The following is a 13,844-nucleotide window of genomic DNA, read 5'->3' as shown; positions in this document are numbered from 1 at the left end:
AAGTTGAAGTATCTTGTCAATGGTACTTAAACCCGCCGAAGATGGAAGACCTGCTTCTCTCGCTTCTCTGCCGCCCCATGACACAGGTAGTATTTTGTCGCACGATCATTTGCTCTGCTGATTTTGGCAAGAACAGTGATATTTTCATCTTGCCGATGATACACATCGCGGGGGCCGAGCGTATCATATATATAGGCCCCATCCCTTTACCCCACAATACGTTGTTGGACATTGTAGTATCGACATGGGGGTGGGTTGTTCCACTTTGACCAATAGCTCATGCTGATTCGTATTCTTGTCATTCCTTACAGTACAACGCGAAGATCGCTTCTAATCCGGTGTGTAGTTGATGTTGCATTTCGATTTCGCGAAGATGGTCCGCTAACATCGTCCTCAGTATGTGGTGGGCTCGTTTGCATGTATCGGGGGAGGCCTTTTCGGTCTCGACATTTCATCAATGTCGGGCGTGCTCAACGTACGGTTCATGTTACTCTCGTCGACTCTTCTATGGCTAACTAAAGTCCAGAATGAGGCATACCTGAAGCAGTTCCATTTCGTGGGTGTTTATTTCCCTGACATCAATCCATTGGAAAAGGCTTAGATGACTGCCAGCCGGGTCCCTCTGCGCAGGGCGCTATTGTCGCGGCGATGCCTGCAGGTTCTTTTTTGGGTGCGCTCGCTGTCACTCAACTCGCAGATAGAATCGGCCGTAAAAAGACCATAATTCTCGCTGGTATAGTTTGGGTCATGGGCTCCATTTTGCAATGTGCTTCGGTGGTGCGTGTCGCAAACAATCTGTCTCTCCATTAACGTCACCACGTATACAGAACCGGGGAATGCTCGTAGTTGGCCGGATTATTTCTGGTATCTCCGTTGGTCTTGCTAGCGCCGTCGTTCCCATCTACCAATCGGAAATTACGGCTCCTGCTATCCGAGGTAGAATGGTCTCGTTGCAGCAATGGTCCGTAGCGTCTACCTTCTGGGTTCTTACGCCTTACTTTGAATTTCAGGTCGATCACATGGGGCATTCTCATTCAATATTTTGTCCAATTCGGATGTTCGTACATCGATGGTGTAGCCTCCTTCCGCATACCGTGGGGCTTGCAGATGATTCCTGCTATAATCCTAAGTTTGGGAATGCTCTTCTTTCCTGAGAGCCCTCGTTTCCTTCTTGACACAGGCAGGTCTGCATTTCGACGTTGCATCTTACAGGACGGGATATTCACTCATCAAACCTAGAGATGAAAAGGCTCTTCAAGTACTTGCGGACCTTCACGGCGGAGGAGACAAGACTAACGAGCTCGTGGTTCTAGAATATGAGGAAATCAAACAACAGGTAAATCGCTTTCTGTTGTGTTTCGTTCGCTGGTTCTGAAGAAGTTTAGGTGCTCTACGAGCGCACACAAGGTGCCAAGTCATATCTCGACCTTCTGAAGCCCGGTAACCCCCGGCGTGTCATGCTCGGCATGTCTATTCAGATGTGGTCTCAGCTGAGTGGAATGAACGTCATGATGTACGTGTTCTGCTTCGAAGTCTTTCACAATTGCCCAATAATGTTTATAGGTATTATATAGTTTACGTGTTCCAAGGTGCCGGCCTTACAGGTCGTCGCAGCAACCTCATTGCCGACGTATGTCCTTCAATCCGCTACTCTTCCCGTTATTTACTCATTAGATTCCTAGTCTGTTCAATATATCCTCAATGTTGCCCTCACCGGTATGATTTGAGCGAGCACCATGATTGAGGCTAAGAATTTTGTGCCAGTTCCCGCTATCATATACATCGACAAGTGGGGCCGAAGGCCCATGCTTCTCACTGGTACTCTTCTCATGGGCTTTTGGCTGTTCCTTGTTGGCGGGCTTCAAGCGCGATTTGGCCACTGGGGCGAACTCAATGGAAATAGTAAGTTCCAAAATTTGACTGCTATCAATCCTGGTGTTAATGCTCGGAAAGGGGTCTGGGCTATAACCGACAATTCTGCCGCAACAAGAGCTGTCATTGTTTGTTCATACCTCTTCGTGTGCAGTTTTGCTATAACGATGGGACCGGTATCGTGGACTTACCCAGCTGAACTCGTTCGTTTCGTTCACATTAACGTCCAGCCTAGAAGAATTTTAATCTTCCTCTAGTATTCTCTCAAAGTTCGAGGTAAAGCTGTGTCACTCGCAACCGTAAGGGCTAGCTCAACGCCATGGCAATGACACTACTGAAGGATCCCCCACTAGGCTAGTAACTGGGCGTTTAACACGGCGCTCGCCTTTGTGGTTCCACCCGGTCTAAATACCATAGCGTGGAAGACCTATTTCATTTTTGGAACATTCAACTTTGCGGCGTTCATTCACATTTTATTCATGTACCCGGAGACCGTGGGTAGGTCCCTGGAAGAAGTTGAAGAGATTTTCAAGCAGGGACACACATTCGCGGCGTGGAAGATTGGAAAGGATGTCGGGAAGAAAACACTCGAGGATGTTTTACCTAAGACAAAGCAATCACCAGGGGTGAGCTTTCCGAACCATCCCCGTCAAAATCGACCTTAATTAATTTCTGTAGGGCGAAGACTCAATTGACAAGAAGTCGGAGAGCGCATGATTCGGTCCCATATGCACGATTTCTCTACAGTTGAGGCAATAAATTGAGATTGGAATAATCAAGACAGGCACCGAGTGAGTGGGCGGCATAGTGCTATTTACAACCCAACTGTATGAACCTGTATCCGTTACATCTCTTCTTCATTCAATTCGACGTAGAGGATGGGCCGCTTGTGATTTGTTAGGAATGCGGAAACGCGCAGGATTCCTCTGGCGGAAAGGAATGGGAAAGATCGCCGGACTACCACTCCATCGCCCCCGACTTCCAGCGACTCCATGTGGAAGGTAAAAGAGACCAATCTGAGTTTTTCAGGCTGTGGTCGAGAGAGTGAGTTGTCCATCAGCTTACACATTCTTAAGCATCTTTTCCAATCAACAACGGATGCCATGCTGATGTAAAACTTTGTGCTATCATGTGCGCTCGTATTGCCGAAACGAACTGATACGTGAATCTCGTTCAAGTTCGGACAATCAGACAACACCTTGCAAAGTCCTTCGATGACTGGATTCGTTGTGTGCTGATTTGAAAGTTTTTGCAGCTGGTGCCTCGATTTCCCGACCCAGGCCGTTTCCCAGCGCAAGGTTAAGTTGAAAATTCTTAAAGAAGGCAATCCTGACATACCCCCCAACTGCAGCGGGCGTAGAGCTACGATCGACAGTATGAGAATGACGATCAACGAGAAGTGAGGTCGCGCTTACCGCAACTGGAACAAATCAAATTTTGAAGGGTGGGAGCGCAGGACTGAATGATATACTGAAGAACATCCTTTTCCTCTTTCGAGGATCCGTCAATCTTCAGTGTCTTTAGACGCGAGAGGTTGAGGATGTGTTTCGCCATGAATTCCTTCAGGACGTAGAGCTTTCCTAGCGCAAGGTCACGCAACTCCAAAGATCTCAATGGAGGTCCGACGAAGGACCTCTGTATTTCATTTGGACTTTCCAGCTCGATTGAGCTGATTACCAGGGCCTCCAGGTTGGGACTATGAGCTAGAAAAACGCCGGACAATTTATATACCGTGGAGTAATAATGCGGCGTGGAATCCAACTCCACGATCAAGATTGTTGGAAGTGAAAGTAAATGTAGGAGAATTGGCTTTAAGTCTTCAAGTAACGAGTCGCCTTGATAGGAACTTGCACGTTGAAAGTCTAGCTTCAGACTGTGAAGTCTCTTGAGTTGGAGGAGTGATTGAGCGTATTCAACGACGTCTTTCCAACTGCCGAAAGCAAGCGCGAGAACGCGGACCCAGCTGGCAATATGCGAACTCTTTTCCAGTAAGTCTGCGAAGCGACGAACCCGCCATGCCTGTTCAAGACGAATTTCGTAGAATATCTGGCGCTGACATAAGGGCGACGCAGCCTTGCATATGAGAGAGCAAGAACGAAGGGAGGCTTCATCGTCGAGCTGTTTAATAACTTCCCCCACGACGTCGTATGGAAGTTGCACCTTCATCCTCTTGTACGGGGCAGGATGGCTGCGATTTCTTGATTCAATCGAGATATGACGCGTCTGACAACAATTTTGCCTTCTCTAATGGCCAACTTCCAAGTATAGATCGCGAGAATGGCAGTTGACTGTGAGGAGGAAGCGATTGGGGTCCTCTAGGCGTCGTGGTGGCATGGGATCATGTGATGGGCGACTCCTGGGCGACTCCAATTTGAAATTTTATACAAAGGTACCGGTAAGTCTTGGCGAGATCTGTCGGAAGCACTCGAGAGCACTCGCCACACCTCTCTCTTTCCTTCAACCTGCATGCTCGGGTCGCCGTTGCATCGCCGTTGCACATTCGCTGGAGAGTGTATGTCATTCGCTTAACTGCCTGTTTCCTTGCTGTTTCCATTGAAAGGTGTTTGAAATATTTGATTCGTCGTGGTCACGTGATTATCATTTGCACGTCATCAAATTTGCAAATTGCTTTGAACGCCGCGCACCATCCCAACTTGTCCTTGGTTGTCTTTGGTTGTTCGTGAGCAAAGGACACTTAGGTCCTTTGAGAAAAGATTGCGACTCTCTATCTTCACCGTCCCCTGAAATGACAACCCTGTTAGATGACTGTGCAGCTTCCATACGACGAGGCTTGTGGGCGAAGTCTTGGGCGAAGTTATCAACCACCTCTCTGACGATAGACTCTCCCTTTGCGCGCGTCTGCTCCCTCATCTGCAAAGCTACAGTGCCCTTATGTCAGCGCTACATATTCTCTAGTATCTATCTACCAGATTCTCAGCAGGTCCGCCGCTTCGCGAAGCTCTTGGGGACAAGTCCAAAGATTGCGGACCGCGTTCGCATTCTTTGGATCAATCTCGGTGATTTGACAAAAGAAGGCGGAGCCGTCGAATGTTTTGAACTCCTTCTCAAGATCAGCAGACTTCACACTCTAGAGCTTGAATTTGAACATGATAGTTGGGAGCAATTCATATGCCATGGAGATCTCGACCCGGTTCTGTTTCATCTCCTTTCGCTTCCAACACGCTCGACCCTCGAGATAAATTGCGAACCCTACCCGTTTCCCTACGTCTATGTAACCGATTGTCACAACCTGGAGGCCCTAGTACTCAATTCGATCGACTTGGAAAGTCCATGGCCAGATGAGATGGATACATCCTTCGTTGGACCTCCATTAGAATCTTTGCAGTTGCGTGACTTTGCGCTAGGGCGACTTGACGTTCTGAAGCAATACATGGAGAAACGCTTCCTCAACCTCCCGCGTTTGAAGACATTGGAGATCGACGCACCTTCGAATGAGGAAATGGAAGTTTTTCAAGATATCATTCAGTCCTGCGCGCCGGGCACAGGAAAATCTGCGTGCCATCTGCGGACACCTGCGGACACAGGTTGCGTGCCAGTTGCGAACCGAAAGGAAGTATCTGCGGTCACTTGCGTGCAGACCAATCCAGTTGCGTGCACATTAGACCTAGTGAGCCGAGTATCTGCGGGCATCTGCGAGCATCAGCGCACCTTGCTGAGATTTCATATTTCTTGAGATTTCTTCAATGAGCACCATAATTATCCTTCTAGTTTAACGTATCTGAATCTCTCTTATTCTTTCTGACTTGTTGGTTTGTACCTATAGGTCTGTACTAAGACCATTTTTATGCTGAAATGTACAAGTAACGCAGTGTCTGAGGCTATGACTAGTCAGCCACCGGCTTCTTACCACTATTTTCCTTCTTTATCGGACGTGATTGTGGTCGATTTTTTTCCAGAGACTTCGGGACTCAATAGCCAATGTCTGCCATTGGCGAGTGATGGAGTCTCACCTCTCGTTCAGACTCGCTCTCTTCTTCCCATCCCAACTTGATTCCACACCAAACGAGGGACATTAGGGAAAACCAACTTTGGAAATCGACGAAAATCTCTCGTTATTTCCCGACTACTTCCCCAGAAAACCTGGATTCCGGTGTTTCCCCCAATTTTCTCGATTAGACCGGTGTCAGCGGATTTGAAGGAAATTCTTGGGACATTCATAATGTATTTCACTGTCATTTCCCTCACTTTTACAATGTATTTCAATGACATTTCCCTCACATTCACTAATTTTGGAACCATTTCATTCATGGGATTCATAAATTATACTGGCGACATATATTGCTCTACGAAATGACCAAGATGTCCTGCATCCAATCAGCATTCCACCTGCGATACACTTGCGTTCAGCTTGCGGTACACTTGAGATACATCTGCGACACACCTGCGACACATTTAAGATACACTTGCGAGAGTTAGTATCCATTGCGAGACTTGCGTACACTTGCGTGCAACTTGCGCATCACTTGCGATACACCTGCGAGACCAATGCGAGACACACTTGCGAGAATCTGCGCACAAAATGGATGTTTGCGAGCCTGCGGTCAACTTGCGAGTAAGCATGAGTAAATAAGAACTAAAACTCTTGTGTAGAAAATTGAACACTGTATTCCAGACTCGTATCGCATAGCAGTGGCCACATTTTAAGTTCTCAAGTGAAGATTACATTTCTTTAGTTTAAATTTACTAAGTACTATGTTGTAGTAGACTATCTATCTGCGTGACACCTGCGATACCTGCGATCCTTTTTGATTATCTGCGAGACACTTGCGGTCACCTGCGAACGGGTGGTCCGCAAGTGACCGCAAGTGGCACGCAGATTTCTATATGCCCCTGCGCGCCCACCCTTCAAAGTTTGACATGTTCCAGTTGCGGTAAGTACGGCCTTATAATCTCGCTTGATTTATATTCTCATATTTTCTTTTGTAGCATTATCTCCTCTCCAGTTGGGGGGGATGCCAGGACTGCCTTTCCTAAAGATTTTCAACTTAACTTTGTACTGGGAAACAGCCCAGGTTGATGATTCGCTTTTTTGGCTGCGAACACTTGAAAATCACCACGTAACGAATACGGAAATTGAGGCCCTTTCCAACGTGTTATCTGATTGCCCGGAGTTGAACGAGATCAATGTATCAATCCGCTTCGGCAGTACGGGCATAGGAGAGGCCAGGCATTTTTTTGACAGGGAGGTTTCCGACATTGACCGGGAAGGATGCTTGAAGATGTGCAGAGTGATGGACAAGTCACTCTCCCGATTGCAGTCCGAAACGATCAGGTTAATTTCTTTTACATTCAATATGGAAGAGCTGGGAATCGAGGGGGATGAGGTGATTGTCCGCAGATTTTTTCCATTCCTCTCAGCCGGGGGAATACTCCGAGTCTCCGCGACTGTTAAATGCTACTAGGGTGTCTCTGCTTACATCCAACCCAATCATGGTACAGTCTGGAAATGCTTTTTCTGATCGTCAAGAATGCCATTTCCTTAGATGAATACCTCATAGATCCGTAGGCTTTACAGCGCTAAGCTACAGAACAGTGCCACCTTCTTGTATGAGCATGGCGCCTTACGTTACGTGGATTTGGCGTGTGCAGTTTAACTACCCACCTTCGCAGAAGCAGAAATACCGTAGACTCGTTTGAGTTGATAGTTGGAAGCGCTTAGTTTGTACAGTCCTTCCGCTGACCACTACAATGGAAGGCAATGCGGCTCAAGCGTTAAGATAACAAGTCAAGCGCGAATTTAAATAGATCTCATGAGAAACGACACGAGTCAAAGGTATAAGTTCTATTTTTGCACACAGTCCAAAGATCGGCGGTTATAATTAGTCCCAACCTTTACCTCCTAGGGCTGACTACGGGAGACTAGTTAATAGCCTTGTTACAATTGTTACGATTGACCTATCTACGACATGAAATCTAAGTAAGCGACCGAAGTAACTACTCGATAGGCTGCTCGATGGATTTATTAAATTGTTCGCGGAACATGCCAGTTTACACGTTGTTACTGCCGTTTTGCATAAATCAGTGAACATGAATGTGACTGTCCTTCAAGATACCAGGCTACCACCATTTGCGCCAGATCATCAGGGATTAATGCATTAACGAGATATGCTTATGCATGTCACATCCTGACTTGCGGGGGAAAATCTGCACACGGAGTACTTGAACCGAAGTAATAAGTCCCATAATCGTTCGTAAATGAAGTAATGTCTACTCTCCAATCAAGGTATAAAGCCAAATATAAAGGTGCACCGACAAAGAATGAAGTAAATACGTTATGCTAAGAGTTATGGTATACGTCCGAGGATATGAATGTAAAAAAAAATGGTATGAAAAAAATGAAAGGAGTGTGGTATGTTATCGAGATGAGATGAGACCGTCCGTAATGATATTGGGCTAGAGTAACCGTCCGCAATAGTGCTGAAAAGAACGTCGTTAGTGTTTGGATAGTGGGAGCACAATGGTGGGAAGAAATTGATAAAATCAGACGGGTGGTGGAAGCGACTGGAAGGCGAGAAAGAGGAGTAGCTTTTGGGTAGTGATGCGCGGGAGAGGGGCGAAATAGAGGAGAATGGGGAGTTGAAGAGGAAGGGGGTACAGAAAGAGATAAGACTCACCCAGCTGTGCATTCATGAACCAGACTGTACTGGATGACGATCAGCTGCTGCCGACAAAGGACAGTGGGAATACGCACATGTAAACTTTTCTTCCCCGTTCTATAGCCGCACTGGACGGACGTGAGAGTTAGCTACGACGCGGATGATGAGATTGGGCTAACTCACGATCAATCTCCCACAGGCCTCTCGAATCCAAGGTTGCCTGCCCCGTCGCGTTAATCCTCGTATTGCGGGTGATCATCTCATTGATTCCAGTGTCCGTGAACGCGCGATAGACGGGGTAAACGATGAACAAGCAGAGAAGGGCCGCTATCAAGGCGACGAGGGCGGAGACGTTGATAATCCCTCGCCATGAGATGGAGCCGTTTTCCTTCCACTCCCTTGGATCGTGCATGTCATCCTCGATATCGTCGTCGGTTGAGGGGTCGTACGCATACGCCACAAGGCCACGTTCTGTCATCATTGAACCTGCTGGGTATTTTGAATCACTTGATAGGGAGACGATGGAGTCGCCAGAGGTGGAATAGACGGATGCACGTGGAAGTATAGGTGGCATGAGAGAGCCGTCTTCAGCTGCAGGCAGCCTGTAGAGAATCATTGACCCTCGAGAGCCGGCAGTGCTCATGGACAACGGTGAGCCGCCAATGGAGAGGGCACGGCAGTCTTCGGAGGGGATACGGTTGATATGCGCACTTCCTCTGGAGCCCGGACGGGCGAACGGGGAAGTGAAGGCGGGAGAGGTTGGGTTGAGAGGGGAAGAGGCGAAAGATTTGAAGGAGGAGGAGCGGGGAGAACGGGCGGTTACGGCGGTTGTGTTGGGTGTGTCGGAGGAGGAAAGCGGAGGAGAGACGGAGTCGGAGAGGTTGTACGTTGGGCGGCCGTGAAATGAGGAAGGGGCTGACTGTGTTGCAGGTGGATCTGTCAGCGTGAACACAGGGCGGCCATGTGACGACTGGCGCGCAGGCAAGACATCTGCTGGTGGAGCTGCTGACGGCGAGGCTCCGGCGATGAGAGGATGTTGGGGTTCCGGCGAAGAAGTGGATGTGCTCGGTGTCGAATCGAGAAGAGTCGAATCTAACATTCTTTCCTGCTCCTGTTCTTGCAGATGTGAGGGATAAGCCAGGAACGCAACATCAAAGTCGACGTCGTCATAGTTTTTCACCCACGAATCTCGCTGGTTCGACATGGAGGGGAGAAACGGGGGCGGCGGCGTCGAGGGAGAGGGTGCGAGAGACGTGGGTGGTGGTAGAAGATAAACGACGGGTGCCAGCCGCCCGTTGCTGACCGTTTTCACTGAGAAATCAGGCCCGAAATAGGCTTGTCACTGTCCGCCATCAATCACGTGGCGTCTCACGTCACTCTTTCTTCGCTACCACGTCCATGCGATCCTTGTGAAACCGTGATCTTTGTGAGTATATTCGCCGTATTTCCTCATCTACTCTTACCCTTTGCTTTACAGACGAGCACCGTACATTTTTGTCTCCCCTCTTCTCTCGACACTTTTTCCCTCGGTTATTGACTAAGATCTGCAATCAGCACCGCCTCCGACCTCGTTCCATCTTCCTTGTCTTCCGGGATTTTAAAATTGCCCACCCAGGGTGCACAGGAGGCGTGCCTTTGCCACAAAGTAACGCCATGAACCAGCATTGCACGACGCAACTTATCCTACGCCAACAACATACTATTGCGGCTGTCTCTGACTTTTCATTCGGTCCGATACAGCCGACGACCAAATGGCTTCTGTATTCGAAATCATAGAGTGCGTCGTAACTCATATCGTTACCTAGACCTTCTTACCAAGTTCCAACATCAGTTAACAAATACCTCCACCCACTTCGGTGACCCACGCCGCCTTAACGACGACGTAACGACGACTGAAACTCCTTCCAAGCCGTTCGCGTCACAAGAGATATCGTCAGCGATAAGCCACTATTTTCAGCACACTGCCAATCGGGGCGTCTATCGTTTAAAATAAGTCGGCTCTGACGTGCTCACGTTGGCGGGACCATTCCCATGAGCTCGAGTCTGAAGTGACTTCAACGCTCCACGCTGACGATGACGATACCTGATGCCGAATGATGGCCACATATGTCATAAGATCAAGGAGATCACACCATATGTTGCACAAGGATCGACTCGACTTCGACTTCATGCCCCACCGGCAATCGTTCGGCTTTGGTGCGTGGGTCTAGAGCGCGTGTCGCGCAGTGCGCCATCCAGGGTCCAGGGGTATTGAGGTCGATGACTCTGTCATAGTGACTAGGTAAGCCTTGGTGAAGGGACATACGCCTCTTATCTTCGGGCAATTTTTAATCTTACCTTGCCTTTGGACAGATAAGATAGGCGAACTGCGGCAGCTTTATGGCTCTTCGCTTCATGACGTTTCTTCCCCGAGCCTCCCGCAATTAATGAGCGGATGGGCCGTCTGGAAGATGTACCACAGTGGAACGGACACAGATTCAGCCCTTCCCTGCTGGATTTATCGCCCTTCAAACATAATTTTCGCATCAAGTTTCTTCCGCGAACCTGCTATAACGAGCGGAGGGATCGACCAGGATGAATGGAAGATGTACGTCTCTTCTGAAAAGTTTAAAGCAACGTGAACGCAGATCTCGATCGCCCTTGAAATGGCACCCTCTCCGAGTCAAATTTCAAAGCACGTCTTTCAAGACTTACAACAATGCTGCCTACCGATGCCTACCGACTCTCAATCAAGTAAGACGGATCCGTATACCACCGGTAAGATTGGATTTTGATCGTGAAGGTTAAGCTTGATAATGAGTACGCGATATCGTCATTCATTTGCCTGACTTGTAATTGATAGCATGCTTAGAAGATGGAGATCAAGAAAACATCGGTCCTTCATTACCATTCATTGAAACTAGCTCCCCGAAACTGTCTAAAGTCTTACACGGAAGGGTTGGCTTCATTTGGACGGAATCCTGTCTATCCACGAGCTCCGGTTTCAGTTTCTCATTCAGAATTTCACTACCGACGGCGGCGAATCAAGGTCTCAGGGACTGGAGAGGACGTGCTGACTTGATCAAGATGATGCGACTGATAATGGAGGGCTGTCATTGATATATGAAGAAGCGGATGAAATATTATGTGAAGATGAATGCCAGTGGTCAGAGTCACCGCAATGGGAGCGAGCTAATCTTGTCTAAAAAGTTGCAAATAAGCACGTAACGCGTGCAGCACTTGCCCATGTGTTATTGACTGGCTGGAGTTGGGGGAAATTAACGTCGCAATTTGTTCATGTGATACGAGTAGACGGGAACTTCAAGCCAGGGTGGTTTCCGATGTTAGCTAGAAAATATGCGCAAGGTGATCGACGAATCGCTCTCTCAGCTACATTGACAGCTCGACTGAGTTTCTTTCACGTTGAATATTGAACGGCTGGACGTTAGGGGGGACGGCGTAGTCCGCCAATTTCTGCCTTTCCTCTCCGAGTCAGCTAGAGGCATACTCCGAGTCTCTGCGATTGTCGAAGAGTTCTTGAAGAGTTTAAGAGTACCATTAAAATCGACTAAAATATAGCGCTCCGGAAATACTTCCTCGTGATCGTCAAGAATTCCATCTTTTTGAATATTGTCCGGGTGAAATACGTCACAAAATGACGATAGAACGGCCGGGCTGTCGAGAAGTCAGAACTTTCAAAGAACTATTGAAAAAGGCACCGTGGGAAGCAAAGTTGGCTGCATTTATTTGTTTGTCCCGATTTGAAATTTTAAACGAGGGACCATTGTCCAAACGTTCCACCCTTGCCAGCCCTTGGCCTTGCCACCCGCCCTTGACCCACCCTCATTAAAATTTGCTCTTCATATTTGACCGCCACCATAGCGACTTGTTTTTTTCGCGAGCCGACGGATTCTCTGCTGGAGATAGCATTGTGAGATGCGCTCGATCTCTACTGTTTCCTGAAAATTGAAATCATAACCAATCTAGATGACTGTGAAACTTCCATACGACGTTGTGGGGGAGGTTATCAACCACCTCTCCGACGATAAACGCTCCCTCCGCGCCTGCTCCCTCATCTGCAAAGCCACCGTTCCCTTATGCCGGCGCCACATATTCTCTGAAATTAATATACGGAAGGAGGTCCGTGGCTTCGCGGACCTTTTGGATAGAATTCCAGAGACTGCCAACCGCGTCCGCACTCTTAGGCTTGCTTTTGGCGATTTACAATATGAAAACGATGCCGTTGAATGTTGTCAATCATTTCTCAAGCTCAACGGACTCCATACTATAGAGCTTGAATTTCATCATTCTAGTTCCTGCGAGGAAAAATTCCTGGAAGACATCAAGCTGGTTCTCTTTCATCTCCTTTCGCTTCCATCAGTCTCGACCCTCGAGCTGAATTGCGAAGGCCATTATGACAGTACTGCATGCCGACCGGCGTTCGTTTACCTGGCGCGTATTCGCAATCTCAAAACCCTGATACTCAACTCAGACTCCTTTGACATCCCACATGGGGTACAACCATCATTCACGGGACCCTCTTTGGGATTTTTGGACTTGAGCTACTTTCCGCTTGGAAAACTACATATAGTGAAGCAATACATAACGAAACACGTCTTTGATCTCTCACTTCTGGAGACGTTGAAGATCGGCGGGCGTTCAAAAGACGAAAGGGTAGCAGTTCAGGATATCATCCAGTCCTGCGTGCCCACCCTTCGAAATTTGACTTGCTATAGTTGCGGTAAGTAAGACATTATCCTCTCGCCTAGTACATACTTTGACACTGTCTGTCGTAGCCCCATGTCCTCTGCAGTTGGAGGGTATGCCGGGACTGCCTTTTCTCAGAGTTTTCAACCTGGATTTGTGCTGGGAAACAGCCTGGGTCACGAAATCGGACCTTTGGGTGCAAAAACTCGCAAATCAGCATGTAACGACTGCGGAAATTCAAGCCCTTTTCAATGTGTTATCCAATTGCCCAGAGTTGAACGAGATCAACATATCAATTCACTTTGGCAATACAACCTCTCGTGATCCCAGGCAGTTTTATAACAGCGTCGCTTCCGTTGTTGACTGGAAAAGATGCTTGAAGATGTGCAAGCTGATGGACGCTTCGCTCTCTGGGCTACAGTCTGAGAAGCTCGAGTTGGTTTCCTTTACACTCCACATGGAGTCGCTGGAAGTCGGAGGTGATGGTGTGGTAGTTCGGCGATTTTTCCCGTTCCTTTCCGCCAGAGGAATTCTGCGCGTTTCTGCGATATCTGAGGAATATAGGCGGCCCATTATTTACGTCGAACGGGATAAGGCGTAGCTTTCTAAAAATTCTTCTTCACGGTTGACAACAATGTCATTGCCCTATACATGATACATCCGTCCACG

At 48.1% G+C, this 13,844-nt stretch overlaps 4 protein-coding genes across 4 annotated transcripts; 3 read left to right on the top strand and 1 right to left on the bottom strand.

Annotated features, from left to right (window-relative positions):
- Positions 1-244: 244 nt before the first annotated feature.
- Positions 245-2,589, top strand: LACBIDRAFT_304755 (uncharacterized protein; the record flags this gene model as incomplete). The annotated part of the gene is made up of 16 exons (XM_001885096.1): positions 245-250; positions 312-338; positions 398-475; positions 527-556; positions 613-777; positions 828-961; positions 1,011-1,184; positions 1,240-1,336; positions 1,386-1,513; positions 1,564-1,630; positions 1,683-1,716; positions 1,765-1,902; positions 1,954-2,075; positions 2,130-2,171; positions 2,226-2,498; positions 2,551-2,589. The coding sequence occupies 16 exons, from the start codon at positions 245-247 to the stop codon at positions 2,587-2,589; spliced, it is 1,554 nt and encodes a 517-aa protein (XP_001885131.1).
- A 6,017-nt stretch (positions 2,590-8,606) lies between these two features.
- LACBIDRAFT_330731 (uncharacterized protein) lies at positions 8,607-9,693 on the bottom strand (the record flags this gene model as incomplete). Its single annotated transcript, XM_001885012.1, has 2 exons — positions 8,607-8,617; positions 8,673-9,693. The coding sequence occupies 2 exons, from the start codon at positions 9,691-9,693 to the stop codon at positions 8,607-8,609; spliced, it is 1,032 nt and encodes a 343-aa protein (XP_001885047.1).
- An 892-nt stretch (positions 9,694-10,585) lies between these two features.
- LACBIDRAFT_330730 (uncharacterized protein) lies at positions 10,586-11,340 on the top strand (the record flags this gene model as incomplete). Its single annotated transcript, XM_001885095.1, has 4 exons — positions 10,586-10,685; positions 10,842-11,076; positions 11,117-11,246; positions 11,332-11,340. The coding sequence occupies 4 exons, from the start codon at positions 10,586-10,588 to the stop codon at positions 11,338-11,340; spliced, it is 474 nt and encodes a 157-aa protein (XP_001885130.1).
- Positions 11,341-12,455: 1,115 nt separating this feature from the next.
- LACBIDRAFT_330729 (uncharacterized protein) lies at positions 12,456-13,776 on the top strand (the record flags this gene model as incomplete). Its single annotated transcript, XM_001885094.1, has 2 exons — positions 12,456-13,209; positions 13,265-13,776. The coding sequence occupies 2 exons, from the start codon at positions 12,456-12,458 to the stop codon at positions 13,774-13,776; spliced, it is 1,266 nt and encodes a 421-aa protein (XP_001885129.1).
- Between the last annotated feature and the right edge of the window lie 68 nt (positions 13,777-13,844).

The sequence above is a fragment of the Laccaria bicolor genome, genomic scaffold (genome assembly GCF_000143565.1).
Source record: "Laccaria bicolor S238N-H82 LACBIscaffold_29 genomic scaffold, whole genome shotgun sequence".
NCBI classification, from domain to species: domain Eukaryota; kingdom Fungi; phylum Basidiomycota; class Agaricomycetes; order Agaricales; family Hydnangiaceae; genus Laccaria; species Laccaria bicolor.
The sequence above is the reverse complement of the archived record's forward strand: the minus strand, read 5'-3'. Positions and strand labels throughout refer to the sequence as shown.